General features: G+C 36.8%; 1 protein-coding gene across 5 annotated transcripts in view; it reads left to right on the top strand.

Annotated features, from left to right (window-relative positions):
- ush2a (Usher syndrome 2A (autosomal recessive, mild)) overlaps positions 1-18,810 on the top strand; it is a 190,681-nt gene that overhangs the window by 69,122 nt on the left and 102,749 nt on the right. For all 5 annotated transcript variants that reach the window (XM_078945239.1, XM_023953554.2, XM_078945241.1 and 2 more), the window contains exons 30-42: positions 853-983; positions 4,907-5,033; positions 6,031-6,132; positions 6,734-6,922; positions 8,126-8,256; positions 8,341-8,617; positions 8,730-8,954; positions 9,491-9,571; positions 11,806-11,991; positions 13,746-13,883; positions 16,360-16,435; positions 16,778-16,863; positions 17,600-17,759. In XM_078945239.1, coding sequence (XP_078801365.1) covers positions 853-983; positions 4,907-5,033; positions 6,031-6,132; positions 6,734-6,922; positions 8,126-8,256; positions 8,341-8,617; positions 8,730-8,954; positions 9,491-9,571; positions 11,806-11,991; positions 13,746-13,883; positions 16,360-16,435; positions 16,778-16,863; positions 17,600-17,759 — 1,909 coding nt within the window. The remainder of the gene's footprint in view (positions 1-852; positions 984-4,906; positions 5,034-6,030; positions 6,133-6,733; positions 6,923-8,125; positions 8,257-8,340; positions 8,618-8,729; positions 8,955-9,490; positions 9,572-11,805; positions 11,992-13,745; positions 13,884-16,359; positions 16,436-16,777; positions 16,864-17,599; positions 17,760-18,810) is intronic.

Here is an 18,810-nt window from a genome sequence, read left to right as displayed (position 1 = left end):
GAATTTAGCTGTCACTACAAATGTGCCCCTCCCCCTTTGTAGATCATGTTTATTAAAACAATATTCAATAAAAAATAATGTGTATCTAAATAAAATCAATAGTAAAATTACTAAATATACTTCTGCTTTCGATAATTTAAGATTTAAAGAAATAACATGGATTAATTGGAAACCACAACTCGAGTTGTTACCTAAAGAGCAGCTGTGAAAATGCTTTCATACTTTTCAAAAGCCATTGGTGCCATGATGAAAGAGACTTTTAGGTCAAATAATTAATCTTGGGTCTGATAAAATTAAAAAAGAATGTAAAACCTAAAAACTTAATTATTTAACTTAGTATCTACAGCTATTATGACCAACTCTGAATTGTTTTTGATCTCTTAATTGCTAAAATCTGATGGTTGCTTAAAACAGCCAAGGAACTAACCTTTGAATTTATTTTATATATCTGCATTTCATTCTAGTTTACTTTTTGCCAACAGAATCAAAAATAAAATAATTATATTAATAAAAGGTTGTTATTTTATAATCTTTTATTTTAAATATAAAATTACTATTTATTATAAATATAAAACTCATATATTACAATTACTCCGATTTTTTTCACATTTTTTATCTGCTTAGTTATTGAAAGAACTCAAATTAACCTAGTGGTATTTATTTATATTTTTAAACATTTCTAGTTTGAAGAGAAAAAAAAGACGTCTCATTAGACTTGATACCATAATTCTACTTGTAAAAGTTCTGATGCAGTTTTGTTTTGGTTGTAATCTAAAGACAATTCTGAAGAACTAAACTTCTCATTTCCTCTGTCTCCTCACATGTCTGCTCCTGGTCTTACTTCACATTAAGGAATTCAGATGAGCTTCAAGACTCGATCTCCGGATGGCCTCCTGCTTTGTGCCTTTTCTCCGGGAGACCAGGAAGAGTTTCTGGCAGTCCAGTTAAAAAATGGACGCCCCTACTTCTTGTTTGATCCCCAGGTATTTTATTTTAAGCAAGTTATGTATGTATTGGAAGTTGAAAAAAATCAGAGTCTTTTTGGCAAAGTGTAAAACCCTGGTCTTATTGTATATTATCCTATTGATTTGAATAAGTAGAAAAGGAACCATAAACAAAAACTTGAATAGAGGGATTATTAATTAATTTTTTAAATAGTTTACAGGTTTTTTTTGCTGAGTAGCATGTAGAAACGTGTCCAATTTTTAAGCAACATGTGGACTAGCTTTTGTTTTTTTTTGTTCTTTTATTCCACTTACTTTCTCAAATTCACTTATTTTTTTTCTTTCTGTTCAATCCAATACACTCTGTCATTTTCTTTATTTTCTCTTTCTATCTTCCCGTCTCTCCTATTTTCTCGCTCACTCGCTCTCATCTAGTAAATGTGATCTGTAGCCCCTCATTGGTTTCTGTCAGGGAGACACAGAGAGGGGAAAAACTTTGAAAGTGTGTCAACGTTTGAATTGGACTGCAATTAACTCATTCCCTGCAGTCACCACGCGTGAATACCAATTGCAAGCTAATTAAGCTCTGCACCCTTGCACTCACACTCGCAGACACACACACACACACACACACAGCCTTACACACGTATCCACATGCTTTCATACTTACTGAGCCCTGCTTCCCTAATCCATCCATACAGATACATGCGGAAGGGTTAAAGAGTCAACGACTTTGATGATGAAAGCCACAATAGGAGACAATTACACATACTTCTATGAGGCCACCAACTAATTACTTACTAAAGCCAGCAAGCACATACTCAAGATCTTTATCACATTATAATCCAGTTTTATCAAAACACTTCATAAAAATGTAAGGATGCAAAGTGTCTCCAAGTGCAGGTTGTATATCAGTAAACAGATCAGCACTGAGTTCCGGTCCTGATGTGTGATGGCCTGTGGCCATGTGATTTGGATGTGTGATGGAAGCGTGTGTGTGTCTTTACCAATCGGGCTAATTCTTTTGTTTAGGCTAGTTTGGGATAATTAAGAGTGGGAGTGGTGTCACGGCTTATTAGTGTTCCCCTAGATACATATAGCTGGGCCCATTACTTCCCCTATTAGCCTGTTGAGCTAGCCTAATGGGATTACCAGAGCAGGGGGGGTAATTTAGCATGCACAGGACAGGGATGCGCTTTTAAATATGTACACATTTAAGATGCCACACACACGCATCTATTCAAAGTTGAGGATGAACTTATTCTCCAGTGTTCAGGTTGTTAAATGATGAAGTGTGTCATAAACGTGAACTAGTGATATTTTGTCTTTTCACAACCAAATTTTTTTCTATTAATTTAAATCATGTCCTGTTCACGACTTGATTGTTAATGATTGTAAAATAATGTTCAAAATTTAGAAAACTATTCTTAAGTCTCAGCTCAGAAAGGGAGAGGTGTTATTAGATCGTCATCAGATGAAAAATTGTATCAGATCCTACGTATGCAGGACAGACTCGATCCAAATGTGCAGACTCATCCACAGAAAGTGATTGGTAAAAAAATCAATCATGTGAATCTTTACCTTCTATACTTAAAGTGTTATCCAGTAAATGTAGGGGACAATTTGGGTTTTGTCTCATGTCTGCATGGTCGAAACATCTGATCAAAGCTGTGGTTCCAACAAGTCATTTGACTTCGAATCAGTTTAGAGGAAGTCTTGCAAATCATCAGGTATCACAGTATCATTTATGGGATTTTAAATTAGCAGGCACATTTGAGGCAGTGATGCTCATTTTCAAAACTAAAGTCCTTTTGGTATCCAAAAAAAACCCAAAACAATGACTTGGATTTGGCTGTAAAATCCCCTAAGTGCCATCCCATTCTGTATTGACTATAACTTGTACTTTTCACACTTTCTCACCCTTTTACATCACATTTCTGTTTTGACATTCTGTTAAAATAAAAACAAATTTTTACCTGACAGTGAGGAAGACGACTGGCACCCCTTGTACAGTTGTCATTAAAGTGGCATCTGTGAGGTTTTTTAATCAATCAGGAGAAATGTGTGGGGAAAATTCACTGTGTACAACAGTGTGTACAACAAGCCATTCTTTTTTGTTTATCACCACAGTATTACCTTTGTCCAGTTACCTGTACAGCTTCTATCTGTTTGCTTAGTTTAACAGAGGTGAAAATGATGAGTGGCTGGGTATTTTCACGTATATTTTTAGCTCCATTTTGAAAAAAAAACAGAGGCCCCTAACAATGACGATAAATTATTAAGAATTTGTTTAATTTAAATATTTCAAGTGGGGGGGGGGGTAAACAGACTGTAAATATAAATTGAAAATTGCATCAGATATTACAATCAGAAACAAAAGCAAGAAATGTGGCACACAGATGAGAAGCAGAGTTTAGAATAAAGTAATCAAGTAATGGGGTACTCTAAAATTTGAACATAACTAAAGGTAGAAGTCCTAGTTTTATGATGATTTGCAAAATATTTTTGCCTATTTTTGTTTTACTTTAGTTATTTATCCCAGAGTATATTCAAGTGTTCAGTGTTCGGTCCTTCTTTGTCTTGTTGTCCCCTTTTCTCTCTTCGTGTGTTTCATAGGATAGGTTTGTTATGCTTAAGTTTAAAGGTTCTTGCCTCATCTCTTGCATTTTTTGGTTTATCTGACAAGTTTGGCAAATAAAAGAAGTTGAAAATTGGGATGCGCAGTGGCGTTGTTGTTAGCGCTCTCATCTGAAAGCTAGAAGGCTCTGATTTGAATCCCAGCTGGGCCTTTCTGTGGGGGGTTCGCATGACCTCTTTGGGCATGCATGGGTTATCTCCGACCCCTTCAGCCTCCTCCCACAGCCCAAATATATGCCTCTTAGGTCATTTGATGATTCCAAATAGTCCCTTGGTGTGAATGTCAGTGTGTGATTGTGTGGCCTTGCGACAGACTCTCAAGTATCTTGTTGAAAATGTGTCCTGATTAAACATCTTTAAATGCAATAAAACACTCCCTTTAACAGTTCCACACAATATATAAAGCTTAGAACAAGAAGATGGGATGCTATCTGTTTACTACATAACACAAGGTCATTCAGACACTTTTGTTTAGGGTACCAACCTTGTTTGAAAGCTTTTGTTTGGCGGCATCCAACTGAATGAGTTGAAGGATGAAGTTTATGTGTGTGAATGTGTGCTGGTAATTGTGTGTGTCTGAAAATCTGCCTTAAATCATGCTGAATATTAAAAGAAATAAAAATAAATTAGTTTGCCAAGAGTGACCGGTGGAGGGGTGTTCACTGCTGGACACACATCAGTCTCAATAATCCCTCTCAAAGTGTAAGCCTTACATTCTCATAAAGAATCAAACCAGCAACATTTGAAAAGGATACTTATCTGGTTCAAGGTCATCATTTAAGTCAGGAGTTTATTGCTTCTTTGCTTTTGTTTTTATTTTCCCTTGAAATAAATTTCTTAAACAGGTTCATTTTTTGTAGGAGGAGAAGAAAGTTGCAGTTAAAATATCAGTTTGATGTACTCTGTCATGCACACATCTATCAAGCACTTTATTTAATCTTATCTAAATGTGTGTGGGGGGGTATACATTATATATGATACTCTTCTATTACCACAATTTCTAAATTCTGAACATAATGATCTGATTTTCATAAACAGCAAAAATCTTGGAGTAACACTTTGATTGCCATTTGTCCGTTTTCATGTCCCTTTCAGGGTTTTATCTGTGTGCATTGTTTTTATTTCTTTATTTTATTGGTTATTAAAACTTCAAAAAATGTTATTAGAAACCTGTTATTACACTTAGATGTTAAAAATGGACTGGCTTTGTGTAAAAGTTGTTTTTTAACTGCTGTAAAATACAAAAAAAAAAAAAGAGAGCGCATTATTGCATCTCTTGATTTAATAGGTGTTGTGTGTGGACATGCATGTGTCTGTGTGTGTAGGGCTCAGCAGTGGCTGTGAGTGTAAACAATGATGGAGGTCACAACTACAATGATGGACAGTGGCACACCATCGCAGCAGTGAGGCGAGGGGCCGTGGGAACAATCGTTCTAGACGATCAATACAGCGGTAACTCTTTTTATATTTATACTAACTGCTCTGTGTGCCTGTCTTTTGTGTGGTGGTGTGAAGAAAAACTGTTGAATAGGTTGTACATTTAAAATGAAAAGAATAAATGCAGAGTCTTAGGCTCTGAGTCGTCTGAAAGTTATCAGCCTGCATTTTTCCATTATCCTCTGTTTTCACAGTGCCTAGAAGGCTGCATTTTTTTCTCCATTTTCTTTGAATTATCCTGTGAACATCACAAAAGGTTATTGAAAATCACACTGCCGAGCCAGAATTTTTGAATTCTTTTTCGTGTGTAATTTTACTAAACAGCAGGGTCTGGTACACACATTTGTACAAAAATTGTTCTAAAAATGTATTATGGCATTTATGTAAAAAATGTTGATTTTTAACCAAAAATATGTCACTTTTCACCGTTTTTTTATCACTAAAGATAAACTTTTGATATCATTTATGCCCCCCCTTGAGTCAAGCTCTTTACTCGTACAAGATTCAACTTGCAGAAAGGGGGGTCAAGGACGGGGCTACTAATGTCTGCACAAACGGCCACACACATATTGAGGAGAACCGAGGGTTCAGATAAACATGAAATTTGGCTTTTTAAGACATTTAGGTTGTGGGATTTTGATCAAAAACTTTGTAATCATAATTAAAACACCACTGGGAACGTTTTTTTATAAATAGAAATTGTCATAGGGCGACTTTAAGGTCACAAATGACAAAAATACATGTGTTTTAGTACAATCCTACAGTGGTTAATTTGTGTCCTGTATGTATTATGGCAACCTTTTCCGAAAAGTTTTGATGACAGCATTTGCCCTGCTCAGTAATGGATCAGCAGTGATCCATTACTTTACCTCTGTTTTTTACTGTTTTTTCCTGACTCTTCCCTTGTATATTTTTCGTCTGTTTATCCTCATGCACATTTTACCTCTCAAATGCCTTTTGTGATTTAATACTAAAGCTTTTTCTTTGTTATTCTGCACTTGACTCAAACCAGGAAGTGCATCAGCTTCCAGTGGCAGTACCATCATTGGTGAGAATATGGGAGTGTTCATTGGTGGGCTCCCTAAAGATTTTGCTCTTTTGAGGGAGGATTCAGGTAAGTGTGAACTTTAAAAACAAGATGATTGTTCTACTTTTCTGTCTTCACAATGTAAACTCTGATCTTTACATGATAAACAAGGTGCACACAGTTTAGAAGTGAATTATAAGTTAATTTAGAAAATAAATTTCATGCATGCAAAAAAAAAATCTTTGCAAATATTACTGATGCCAAATTAAAAAAAATATAAATCATGTACTTGACTGAAACCAACAGTCAAGGTCGGTTTCAGGATTATTGCTTTATGTCTTGTTTCCCTGGCTTAGGTAGAAGTGTTGTGGAAAATGATGCATCTGGTCTGCAAAACAGCTGTTTCTTTTTTTTAATCTCCCTTTCCCTTTGAGGGCAGACATTATAAAATAAAAGATGTAACCAGTTTAAACTCTCACAAGTCAAAAATGGGGCATGTACCCCATAAAAAATTAAAGATAAGCTTTCATTAAAGGCACCAACCATCATGTGCAACCTTTTTTATGTGGCTTTCAACAATAAAAGCTCTCAATAAGAGTCATCATATAAAAATATCTTGACAGTAAGGATTGAGTGAAAAACAAAACCTGCTGACAATTCTGGTTTTTCCTCTTGTACGTCTCACTAGGAGATGCCCAGCTTGTGCGACAGGGTTTTTCTGGCTGCCTCAGAGATGTGAATTTAAAGATGACTGACAACCCCTCAGAGGAATGGCAGTCCCTCGACTGGACAAAAGCCACAGAGAAAGTGGCAGTGTATGAAATCTGGGAGGGATGTCCCTCTGAAACTGTGGATGGAGCCTATTTTCTGGGTCATGGTAGGATCATTTTTACTGCTTCTTGTGCTAAACGTGGGCGCTTTTTTGCTCATAATAAAAATTTTAAGGTATTCCAGTGAATTGTCTGGGATGTGTCTTTTTTTTTTTTTTTTTCTGGGATGTGTCTTAATCACAACACTATGGAGAAACATTGCAGCTGCTCCCAATTGTAATAAAGTCCCACTTCAATCATCATTTGATCTAGTTTAAAAGAATTCCCAGTGGTCTTTTAATTATGATTATATCTGATATTATGATTTTATGATATTATATTATTATATTATTATTATTTTAGGCAAAATCAAAAATCCTATGCCATTTTCTAGGACATAATTTCTGCAGAGTGGCAGTATGTCATTAGAAATTTACCTCTGAGTTGTGGGCAGGACCCAGGTGTGGTATAAACCTTTCCACGCTTCCCATCATCCCTTTGTTAACACTCTCTTCCGCTAGCTTATGGCCACTCACAGCCCCAACCTAACATTACGGGTGCAACAAAAATGGCAAACAATATTGGAATTTTCCAGCTGTGCAGTTTTAAGCCAGACAATAGCTCAGACAAGGGAAAGGAAGACGTACATAGATCTTTGTGTGTGCAAGTGGATGCTTCAGAATGGAGCAGAGCAAGAAACTTGTAGCCCGATGATTGTAGCACCTACAGTATGTCACATCTACAAGCTTTTTCTAACAGGATTTTTTCATGTGCTCTTGATTAACTGATTTGAATAAAGAAATACTCAGAAATGCAATTTTAAGCTTCATTTTCCTTATGTCCTCCGTCGTGAGAGAAATGCCACAAGAACCTATTAAAAACACCAAAAATGTGATTTTTTTTTTTTGGACTGGGTCTTTAAGAACTTTGTTCAGTCAAAATTTGTGAATCAATAGTAATGTACAGTTAAGACTTCTTATCTCAATAAAATGTGTGGTTTTCTTTTGATTTGGATTCAGATTGCTTACATTTTAGTAAAAATGACAAGATAAGTAGGCTCATTTTAAGGTAGGTGCTTTTAGTAGTGTGCTTTTTTTTAAACCCTTTTCCACCATTTTCTGTAAAACTTCTGCTTATTTCATTTCTTGGTTTTTACTTGAAAACTTTAAAAAATCAGTTAAAATAACATCTTGGGCACGCGTTAAGATTTTGAGATATTCTGTGAACAAAATGTGAACTGAAACTCCAGTAATGTTCCCAATGCTTTTCAGGCTACTTGGAGTTGAGCCCTCACATTTTCAGTGGTGGACAAGATTTTGAGATTTCCATGGAACTCAGGACCGACCAACTCAACGCACTTTTACTTTTCACTCACCATACACAGTCTGAAGACTACATGCTTGTAAGAGCAGCTTAACATTCACATTTTCATCCTAAAAGCCCTTTTATTCCTATAATATCCTGTTTCACAACATGTCTTCATCAGGTGGAGCTAAACTCTGGTCTCCTGTCCTTCACTCTTGCCTCCAATGGCCATGCGACAGAACTCAGTATGTGGGTGGGGCTTAGTTACTGTGATGGCGACTGGAAGCAGGTGTCATTGGCCAAAAGGGGGTCAGTCATCTCCGCTGCAGTTGATGACTGGGAAGAGGAAATAAAGGGAGTTGAAGGTGCAAGACTGAGGGTTGATTCACCATTTTATTTGGGGGGGGTTCCAACAGAGCTTGTACATTCTGCACTGAAAGACCATAGTTACAAACAAGGTGGGATATAAGTAGAGAAGATATGAATGCATTGCACATTGTCATCTTTCTGTATAATATTATCTTTGTTTAACATTTCATTTTCCCTGGCTTCTGGGTGGGTTTTTTTTAGGCCTTGGTGGTTGCCTACGTGGTCTTACAATTCGCAGTGATGAAAAAAAACCACATGTCAGTGAAAGAATTCCTCTCTTTGTGGCCTCACGCCGCTCCGTTAGAGTCAATTTGGACGGCTGTCCCACCAGTGAGAGCAGGTTCCACTGCAGAGGAAATGATTCAGTGTTGGTGTACAGCGGCAGGAAGACAGAAGCCATGGACTACAGTCTACAACCTTTCACTGGTAATGCCTGAATACACACATAACAATAGAAAAGATGTATTGTGAGCACTATGGTTGTGATAAGTCAAGGCCCGAAGAAAGAACAAACAAAGAATGCAAAACAAGTCTATAAAACAGCAGGTGAACCACGGCACAGCGAGGGACCACTGTATGTCTTTTTTTTTCTTTTTTTTTTTTAAAAAGGTGAACTCAAACAGCACTGAGTGATTAAAGAGTCAACATGTTTCTTGGTTTTGCTTGTAACTTAAAAAGACTGAGGGATGAAGAGGGTAGAAATGTTTGCAGCACTCTGCAAACTTGCCAATATTGGAAGAAACGGTTATTATGTATGAAAGCTGATTGTGAGATAAGGATGCCGTAAAATCACCATTTACATTACATTTTTTCTTTGAGTATGTTTTTTCAAACATTTTTTTCCCCTATAGCTCTATAAATCTGTGGGGGTTTTGTGTCTCTTTTTCTTCTGTGGGGGTTTTGTGTCTCTTTTTCTTTGCTCCTTTGACTCAACATACAAACAAAGCTGTGTATTCTGTAAGAATACTTGTACAGGTTTGTGGCCCTGGGTGCTGGAGGCTGGACGTCCGGACCATGGCAGCGAGGACGCAGCAAAGGCAAAGGTACCTACCAGATCATTTCTCCCTAGGCAGTTAGTGCTTGCATTATTGAAGATGTTCCTTAATTGTGCAGCCCCCATATTTTCACAAAAATAGGTATCCCATTTTGTTATTTGGTAATGTGTAGCAAACTGAGCATATTTCTTTCCATTCAATTAATGTTTCTTTGTGTTTCTTGATGTTGAAAATAGTTCCTCCTCTTTGATGCTAAAGTGTTTCTGATGTGAAACCTCTTCTTATTCAAAGACATTGATATTACTTGTGCCTGACTGTATGGGAGATTAATAAGGCCTCCATAAAGGGCATCACAGTAAAAAGCTGTTAACCTAGAATGGCCCTAGTGGTCCCTTGTGTAATATAAAGATGCTCGTTAGTAGTGAACGATACACTGGTAGATCCCCGTGCACCAGGCTTTGACCACACAAAGAGAAATGGAAGGGTTAGAGGAAAAGCTAATATCAGAATGAACTGAAGAAGAACGATGAGAAAAGAGGGAAGTATAAGAACAAGTAGGAACTGAAAGAATGCATCAACTCAAAACGGAATAAGATGATGGTGAAGCAAGATGGTTCTAGGATAAAATACAAAAGGCAGTTGCTGAAAGCAAAAAGACAGGTTTAGAAGAAAACACAACAGCTTCCAGGTGTGTAAAACAATTATTTCCTTTCTTAAAACTTAGTCAAATAAGCAAGACTTAAGGCAAGGTAAAAAAATGTTCCTTTTTTTTCTTTTTCAACCCTTGTGCTATCTTGTCGAAATGACCCCACCCATACATTGGCGTGTTATCCCCACCATGACAAAGGTGGATAAAGGTGAAGAGGATTTCATGTAATCCATGGTCCAGATGACCCCACTCCCAACGTTATATACTTTTTATATGTAACGTATATAAGTTATATATATAACGTACACAACATATATATATATATATATATATATATATATATATATATATATATATATATATATATATGTATTTCTTTCTCTGAACATTATAAAAAAAGATTTTTTAAATAGCACCAGAACATGGGGAGAGAGAGACAAACAAAAGAAAACGAGTTTGATCAATTATTCAGTTTGATTTAATGCTGTGAGAAAGTGAAGATATAAATAAAAGTGTTCAGACTTTTGCGTTCAGGTGAAGTAAAATGAGAAGAAATTATGATTACTAAAAAAACAAAATACCTTCAGATTACTTTAAATTTGCAGTTTTTCTTTTTGTAAAGACCAGGAAGTGATTGAGCCAGAAATCACACAGTCAATAGAATCTGAGTTGCTGTTGGTATCAGAGTTAAAGCAGCAGCAAAGAAAGAGAGTGGCAGATGGCTGTGAAATATAGCCTAGAATGAATGGCTGGCTGTTTTAAATCAGTGCGAGAAAAGTTACAACTCTCATAAATACTATTTATGCTAATGGTGAGGTGTGATTTATGGGGCCTATTAAACTTTAAAGAGATGGGGAATGTATTTTCCTGTAACATCGTGCACTTCTGACCTGTTGTTTATTTTCCTTTTTTTACAAGTATATTTCATATTATTGCTTTTTAATGTATTTCTTTGGACCCTTTCCTTACTCTTATCCAATTTTTGCTTCATGTATCTTAACTTTTCTTTATTTTTACTTTCTTACGTTTCCCAAGCCATTCTTCAAGTGTTTTCCCTTAAAAAAAAAAGAAAAAGTGGGTGCCTGTATCTAATTATTTGTTTTTTCTTAAAAATAATTTTAAAAAAATGACTGACATGGTTAAAGACATAATTAGAGGAAAGGATTTAATTAAACTGTGTCACAAGTTAAAAATCTTTCAAGGTAAAAAAAACAAAAACTTCTTTATGAATTTGAAATGTACACTTTCCTCAAAACAAAGGTTATCTTAAGAAAACTAAGTACTGTTACAAGAAAAATGTTGTTTTGTGTCTTGCAAAAATACTTTTATCAAGAAGGCTTTTCAGTTGCAAATTAATCATAGTTTGAGAAATCATGCCTTAGTGACTAAAATTTTTTAATAAAAATAAGAATTATTGGCAAAACCCTTTTTCTTACCCAACTGGCAAATTTGTTTGCTTATATAAAGAAAATGAGCCAATGGTGTAAGACTTTTTGACCATTTCCTAAATGGGACAGTTGTTACATGTTTAGATTTTAAAAGTAATGGATGTTAATATTTTACTGCTTTGATTTAAAGTATCATCTGAAATATTGTTCCTCTAACAGTTATTTGTCTCACTCGTCTTCCCCAGCACCTATTTCTGTTCCACCTCCAAATGCTGTGGAGAGCATTAATGGTTTCAGTGCCGCTGTAAACTGGTTGCCCCCTACTGATAACAGAGGACCGATTGACAGATATGAACTAAAGGCTTACAATAGGGACAGTCCTGAGGTACTGCCTGTCCAAGCCTCATACCCGGCTGATGGAAATTTCACAGGTAAAACACTAATACTCCGTTCACACCTGTTTTGATTACCTGCCTATTCTTATGCACATCTTTGCCGTTTAACTTGTCATCCGATGTCCAAGTTGTTTGTAAAAAAAAAAACTTTTAGACTGTGTTCTGCTGTACACACCAGCTTTTATTATTTCAATTTCTTATTCAAGATTTGTCAGATCACATGGTTACAAAGAAGTTTGAATCTAATCTGATAATGGAAAGGTTGGCCTTTTATAAAAGATAAAAGTAAATTATTCAGTCATACACGTTTTCTGTGTTTCTTCCAACTTGATAGAACAATATTTTCGGTTGTGGTCAAAAGACAGATTCAGTTTTTTTTATCTCCATTTCTCATACAAACACACTCAATGTCCTAGGAAACCCTGTTAATGTCTCCTTGGCAAATGTCCAGCTTTAAGAGACGGTCTCCATTTGGAATAAGACACTCAGGACTACCCAAATGATGTCATACTCTGGCATCACTCTGTTTCCACTCTCTCTTGCTGTTGTTCACTTTTCGATCTTTCCTCACTTTATCTTTTATGATGAGGGTGATTTCTGCGTCCGCTGCTGCTATTCGTCCCCCTTCCAATCCACTCTGCCATGTCTCCAGGCAAATATGAAGATGAGCTTTGCTGTCTCTCTGTCTCTGTGGCTCTTTCACTCCTCCCCATCCCTACCCCCTCTCTTTGCAAGACATTAACTCTACCGTGATAAGGCGTCTTGTTAATTTATGATGGCCTCGACACCTGACTGCAGAATTACACCAATGGCTAAAAAACACAGAAAGCAAATGAGAGTGTAATGGCAGCAGAGTGGGGCCCTGGCCCCTAATTGAATTAAAAGACATAGGTAACAGTGAGAGAGTAAGAAGCGAGAAAAGTGCCGGGTGATTGGACACAGAAGACAGAAAGTGAAAGGGAGGAGGGGGATGAAGAGAAAAGATGGGATGCAAGAGTGACTTTGGAATTGGAGAGAGGAGTGGAAGAAGCCATGACGCCCAGGACAAAAACATCCCAGAGAGATGACAGAAGCTTTACAATTAGAGTAGACTGCCTCTGTTTGCCAAACACTGCAAGTTTGCTTAGCAACAGCAAAACACAGAAACAAGTAAAACATTAAAAAGACACTTTTGGGCTATCTTAATCATCCTTATGGAAAAGCAGATTTGTGTTTTAAGGGATGCTGTCTTTGTAAATGTATCTTTTTTTTTGTTTTTAGCATTAGATTATTTTATGCCCGGACATGACCAATGTTAATTTACAATGTCTAATTTACAAAAGTGTTACACTCTTACAGGCATGTGCTATACATTTGATCTGTAGAAGATTCATTTTGTCACATGATGTCCCCAGTATACATTTATTTTTTCAAAGCCTGAACAGTCTAGATGCACAGTGCAGGGATATAGAAAGTCAGGAAATTCTGAAACATCTGCAATCCTGTATCATCAGTTTGTGGACGACTTGTCTTCTGATATTAGTCATCCCATCCATCAAATGTTTCAAACAAGAGTTAGTTCATGGTTCCTATTGTCTTCATTTAATCTGCCTTCTAATAACTCCACCATTTGTTCACCACAGTTTTATCTACAAACATTTTTTTTCTTTTTATACACAAATGTGAAAAATTAGCTCAAAAGCCTGTGGAGTTACACAAACTCTTTAGCTACAAATGTATAACTTTTAGTTGTTAAATTGTTTTGTTTGCCTTTTGTTTTCATGCTTTTCTAAAATGTTGCACATTTACAGGTGTTATAACAGGCCTCATTCCATCCACTCAATATATTATTACCGTAAGTGCGTGTGGCCATGACGGCTGCACTGAGAGTCCAATTGACAGTGACGGTGGAAATGATTTGGGATTCAGCCTCACAACTCCAGTGGAAGGTAATTATTAAACACATGCATTGATGCAGTTAAAAACATACATTTTTTTTATCTTTATCCCTTATTAGTTATTGAAATGAAATGAAAAATATTTCTCTTACTTGAGAGTAGTAAGGGGGGAAAAAGTGGGACAGACTAAATTTTTAAATTTAGAAGCGAGATGAAAATCTGATTTTAAAAAAAGACATAGAAGTCCAAATGGGATTTGCTAACAGTTTGATAGCATTCATGAGTGTATTATTGAAGAAATCTTAAAAGCTACAGGAAGCAGCAAAAAAATACTTTGGAAAAAGAAGATTTTTCTTTATGCATTAGTCACCAAATTAATCTGTGTTGAACTAACTAGCCTTGTTGCAGAGATAATGTGACAGCAGGGGTCAGTGCAGAGATTGCAAAAATCAATCTGAAGTCAAAGGGAAAAAACTGATTATTGTATTGATTCTCACTGAGCACAGAGTTAAGACACTGACGCATGTCAAAAAATGTCCAGAAAGAACTTATTCAAAAGTCGTCTTTCCCACATGTGCATTTTGACAAGGCTTATTTTCACCTGAGTTTTAGCACATTTTTCTGGCTAGTCATCACTGGAACAAAGAACCCCCAAATTTAATCCTTTGTGTTCTCAAGTTAAATACAAGCCTTTAATAAGGAATGACATGATAATGATAGTTCTGTGTGGTTCCATGTCATTACCTGCATTAATGGCACTTGTTACCCATTATCTATATAAAAGACACCTGTCCACAACAGGAAACATTCACACTCCAAACTCCACTATGGCCAAGACCAAAGAGCTGTGTAAGGACACCAGAAAAAAATTATTGACCTGCACTAGGCTGGGAAGACTGAATCTGCAATAGGTAAACAGCTTGGTGTGAAGAAATCAACTGTTGGAGCAATTATTAGGAAATGGAAGACATACAGGACCACTGATAATCTACCTCTATCTGGATTTCCCGGAGGATCTCACCCTAGGGAGTCAAAATAATCACAAGAACGGTTACACCTAGTGAATGACAAAGTAAGAAAGGCTACCATCAATAACACAATACCTACTGTAAAGCATGGGGTGGAAACATCATGCTTTGGGGCTGTTTTTCGGCAAAGGGACCAGGACGACTGATCCGTGTAAAGGAAAAAAATGAATGGGGCCATGTATCGTCAGATTTTGTGATAAAACCTCCTTCCATCAGCAAAGGCATTGAAGATGAAAGGTGGAAGGGTCACACTATATATATTTCAGCGTGACAACGATCCCAAATACACTTCCGGGGAAACGAAGGAGTGTCTTCTTCAGAAGCATTTCAAAGTCCTGGAGTGGTCTGGCCAGCCACCATGACCAAGACCAACAAGCTGTCTAAGGACACCAGTAGCATGATAGTAGACCTGAAGAAGACTAGGATGACCCAATTCACAATAAACAAGCAGCTTAGTGAGAAGAGAACAACTGTTGAAGCAATTATTAGAAAATTGAACAAATGAAAGATCCCTGACAATTATCCTCCATCTAGGCCTCCATGCAAGATCTCACCTGGTGAGGAGCTTGAGAACAGTGAGGAAATACCTCCAAACAACAAAGAGGGAACTTATCAATGTCCTGAAGAGCTGAGACCATGGAAACAAATGTTATTAATTGTAAAACACTACGCCATCATGTATTCAAAGCTGGAGCGCTATAAAGGTCTCCCTCCTTAAACCAGGAAATGTCCAGGCCCCTTTTGAGGTTTCCCAAAGAGCATCTAGATGATCCAGAGGAGGATTGGTTGAATGTCTTAAGGTTAGATGAGACCAAAATGGAACTCTGGTATAAACGTCACTCGCCATGATTGGAGGGGGAAGAATGTTCTGTTTGATCCATAGAACACCATACCTACAGTTAGGCATGGAAGTGGGAACATCATGATTTGTGTTGCTTTTCTTTTACACTTTTTTTCTGACAACTCGTGTGACTATCTATGTATGGTGAGATCTTGAATAAATCCTATCAGTGAGAGCATTGAGGATGAAACCTGTTTGGATCTTCCAGTCAAGCTTCATCTGAAATACATTGCCTGAGCAACTAAGGAGTGGCTGCATAAAAGCCATTTCAAGTTTCTAGAGTGGCACAGCCAGTCTCCAGATTTCAATTCAACAAAGAATCTGTGTAAAACCCGTGTTTTGAAACAACCGTCCCAAAATATCACAGCACTTGAGAAGATCTGCATTGAGGAATGGACCAACATAGTAGCTACAGTGTGTGCCAACCAGGATTACATTACAAAGTATTGATGAACTTTTGTTCTTGAATAAAAACTTATTTTAGCACCATTATATCATATACTATTTTGTCTGCCATTGGTTATTAAATTAAACTAATAATAAAGTGCTAAATGTAAAAAAAAAGCAAAAAAAAATACAATCATTTTAGGAAAATGCATTCTTTGACTTGGATACTTGCTTATTTATTTGTTTGTATGATTTTTTTTTCTTTTTTTAGCTCCAGAAGCAGTTTCTTCTCCATCAGCAGTTTCATCTCCTTCAGCTCTTTTTGTAATTTGGGAACCTCCAGGAAGGTGAGGTTTTATCTAACCAGTTTATTTCTGCTCTCCAACTTCCATAGATGAACCCAGTCCTTGTCTACAGTACACATTTGGAGAATGTATATGCGAATGATGTATTAATCCAAATTTCAAACAATATTTGTAATGCCTTTTTATTAAAATTAGAAGAAATGTCTTCAAATTTATTTAGTTGAGATACAAATTTGTAAAAAAACAAATCATAAATATTGTTGTTTAACATAACAAAATAATTTCTATGAATATTAATAGATCAAACATTGCATCTCTCAATAAAAAATAGATTCATATTTAATTAAAAATCAACATGATCTCTATTTCACTTTTTTCCAATAGGCCTAATGGAGAAATTACAGAGTACCTCCTTTATCACAATGACCAAATGGTGTACAGAGGGAAAAACAGACACCATAACATCACTGGTAAAGAGGGGAGAGTGCGATATTTGTGTGTCTGTCCGTACAAGCGCAGGAGTGTGTGTTTGCTGTGGAGCTATGGGGCCTTGGAGTAAAGAGATGGGGAAACTGTGGAAAAGCAAAAGTGAGTGAGGGATTAGCATTTGAAAGAGGAAAGAGTGTCTCAGTCCACACATAGGGAATAGCACTTTGAAAAAGAAGGCTAAACACACACACATTAAAAATGAAGCAGCAGAGAAACAAAGGAGACTAAAAAGTGACACACACATACATATAATGTGCTTTGAAAGCTTCTACTAAAGAGACCTAAAGAAGGTATGAAACACATGTCACACAATCGAGACTGGAGCGCTGCTCATAAATATACATTTACATTCAAATTGTGCATAGACTCATGATATACAGGAAATTAACACACACTTGAAAGTCATTAGGCACAATATTTAAATGAGATAATTATTGACAAATGGTGAACATGTGTGTGTGTTTGTGAGTTCATAAAGGCATGAGAACACGTGCTAATTTTGTTCTACAGCATTTTAAGCTCAGATTGACTGAATTGTGAGAGGACTAATTATTAGTAACAGTTTTTGTAATAACATTTAAACTGTCTTTTATAAATAAAATAAAACAAAATTAAGCAGTCATCACAGCAGACAAAAGTCAGACATTTTAAGGAAAATAACAAGTTTACGTTATTGAGGATTGTTGTAACTTTCAGATCATTTGTTTGCTTTCTAAGGACTTGGTGTGTACTCCACCCACTTCTTGGTACTGAGTGCGTGCACTTCTATGGGTTGTACAAACAGTTCCCAAGTTACAGCTCTGACCTCTCAGCTTCCTCCTGGACCTTTGCATGCACCAACTCTAACCCCACTGGACTCTCGGACCATATTTGTTGAGTAAGTAGATCCAAAGACATATAGCATTAACCAAAGGTCCACAACAGTTTTGGGATATTTTCAGCAAATATTTAGATTAGATTAGATTAGATTAGATTAGATTAGATTAGATTAGATTAGATTAGATTAGATTAGATTAGATTAGATTAGATTAGATTCAACTTTATTGTCACTGCACATGTAGGTACAAGGCAACGAAATGCAGTTAGCATCTAACCAGAAGTGCAATAAGCAGTAAGTACAGAATAAAGTTCTATAGTATGTACAATAACTATACAGGTTAGTATTATGGACATAATTTACAGATATTAATACTATAAGCACGATATACAGATAGGTGTACTATGAATATACTATACAGATGGGCTATGTAAAAGGGTATGAACACTATAGGCAGAACTATGAACATAATTTACAGTATTGCAATGGACAGTAAAGTGCATAGAAAATATTACAATGTGCAGATGGATTATACAGTGTTCCTGGATGAACAGACAGTAGTGCAAGTAATAACAAGTTACTGTTTTTGCTTGTTGTGAATAAATAAATGATTCAGAGTGTTGAAGAGGGGGGGGAGGAGTCTATGGTGGTGTGGGGGGGTGTTTTAGGGGTGTCAGAGGGAAGAGTTCAGCAAGGAGACAGCTTTAGGGAAAAAGCTGTTCCTGAATCTTGTGGTCCTTGTCCGGAGGCTCCTGAAACGCCTCCCGGAGGGGAGGAGGTTAAACAGTCCGTGGTCAGGGTGAGAGGAGTCCTTGAGAATGCTGCGAGCTCGACGTAGACAGCGTTTCCTCTGGATGTCCTCATGAGCAGGAAGTGGTGTCCCTGTGATGCGCTGGGCTGTGTTCACCACCCTCTGCAGTGCCTTGCGGTCAGCCACTGAGCAGTTCCCATACCAGACTGAGATGCAACTCGTTAGGATGCTCTCGATCGCACACCGGTAGAAGTTCACCAGGATGGATGAAGACAGCTGGTTCTTCTTCAGTGTCCTGAGGAAGAAAAGGCACTTGACTAGGCTGGAGGTGTTTGTGGCCCAGGACAGGTCCTCCGAGAT

The sequence above is a fragment of the Oryzias latipes genome, chromosome 3 (assembly GCF_053564925.1).
Source record: "Oryzias latipes strain Hd-rR chromosome 3, Olatipes_Hd-rR_3.1".
Classification (NCBI taxonomy): domain Eukaryota; kingdom Metazoa; phylum Chordata; class Actinopteri; order Beloniformes; family Adrianichthyidae; genus Oryzias; species Oryzias latipes.
This window is presented reverse-complemented; position numbering and strand designations above follow the sequence as displayed.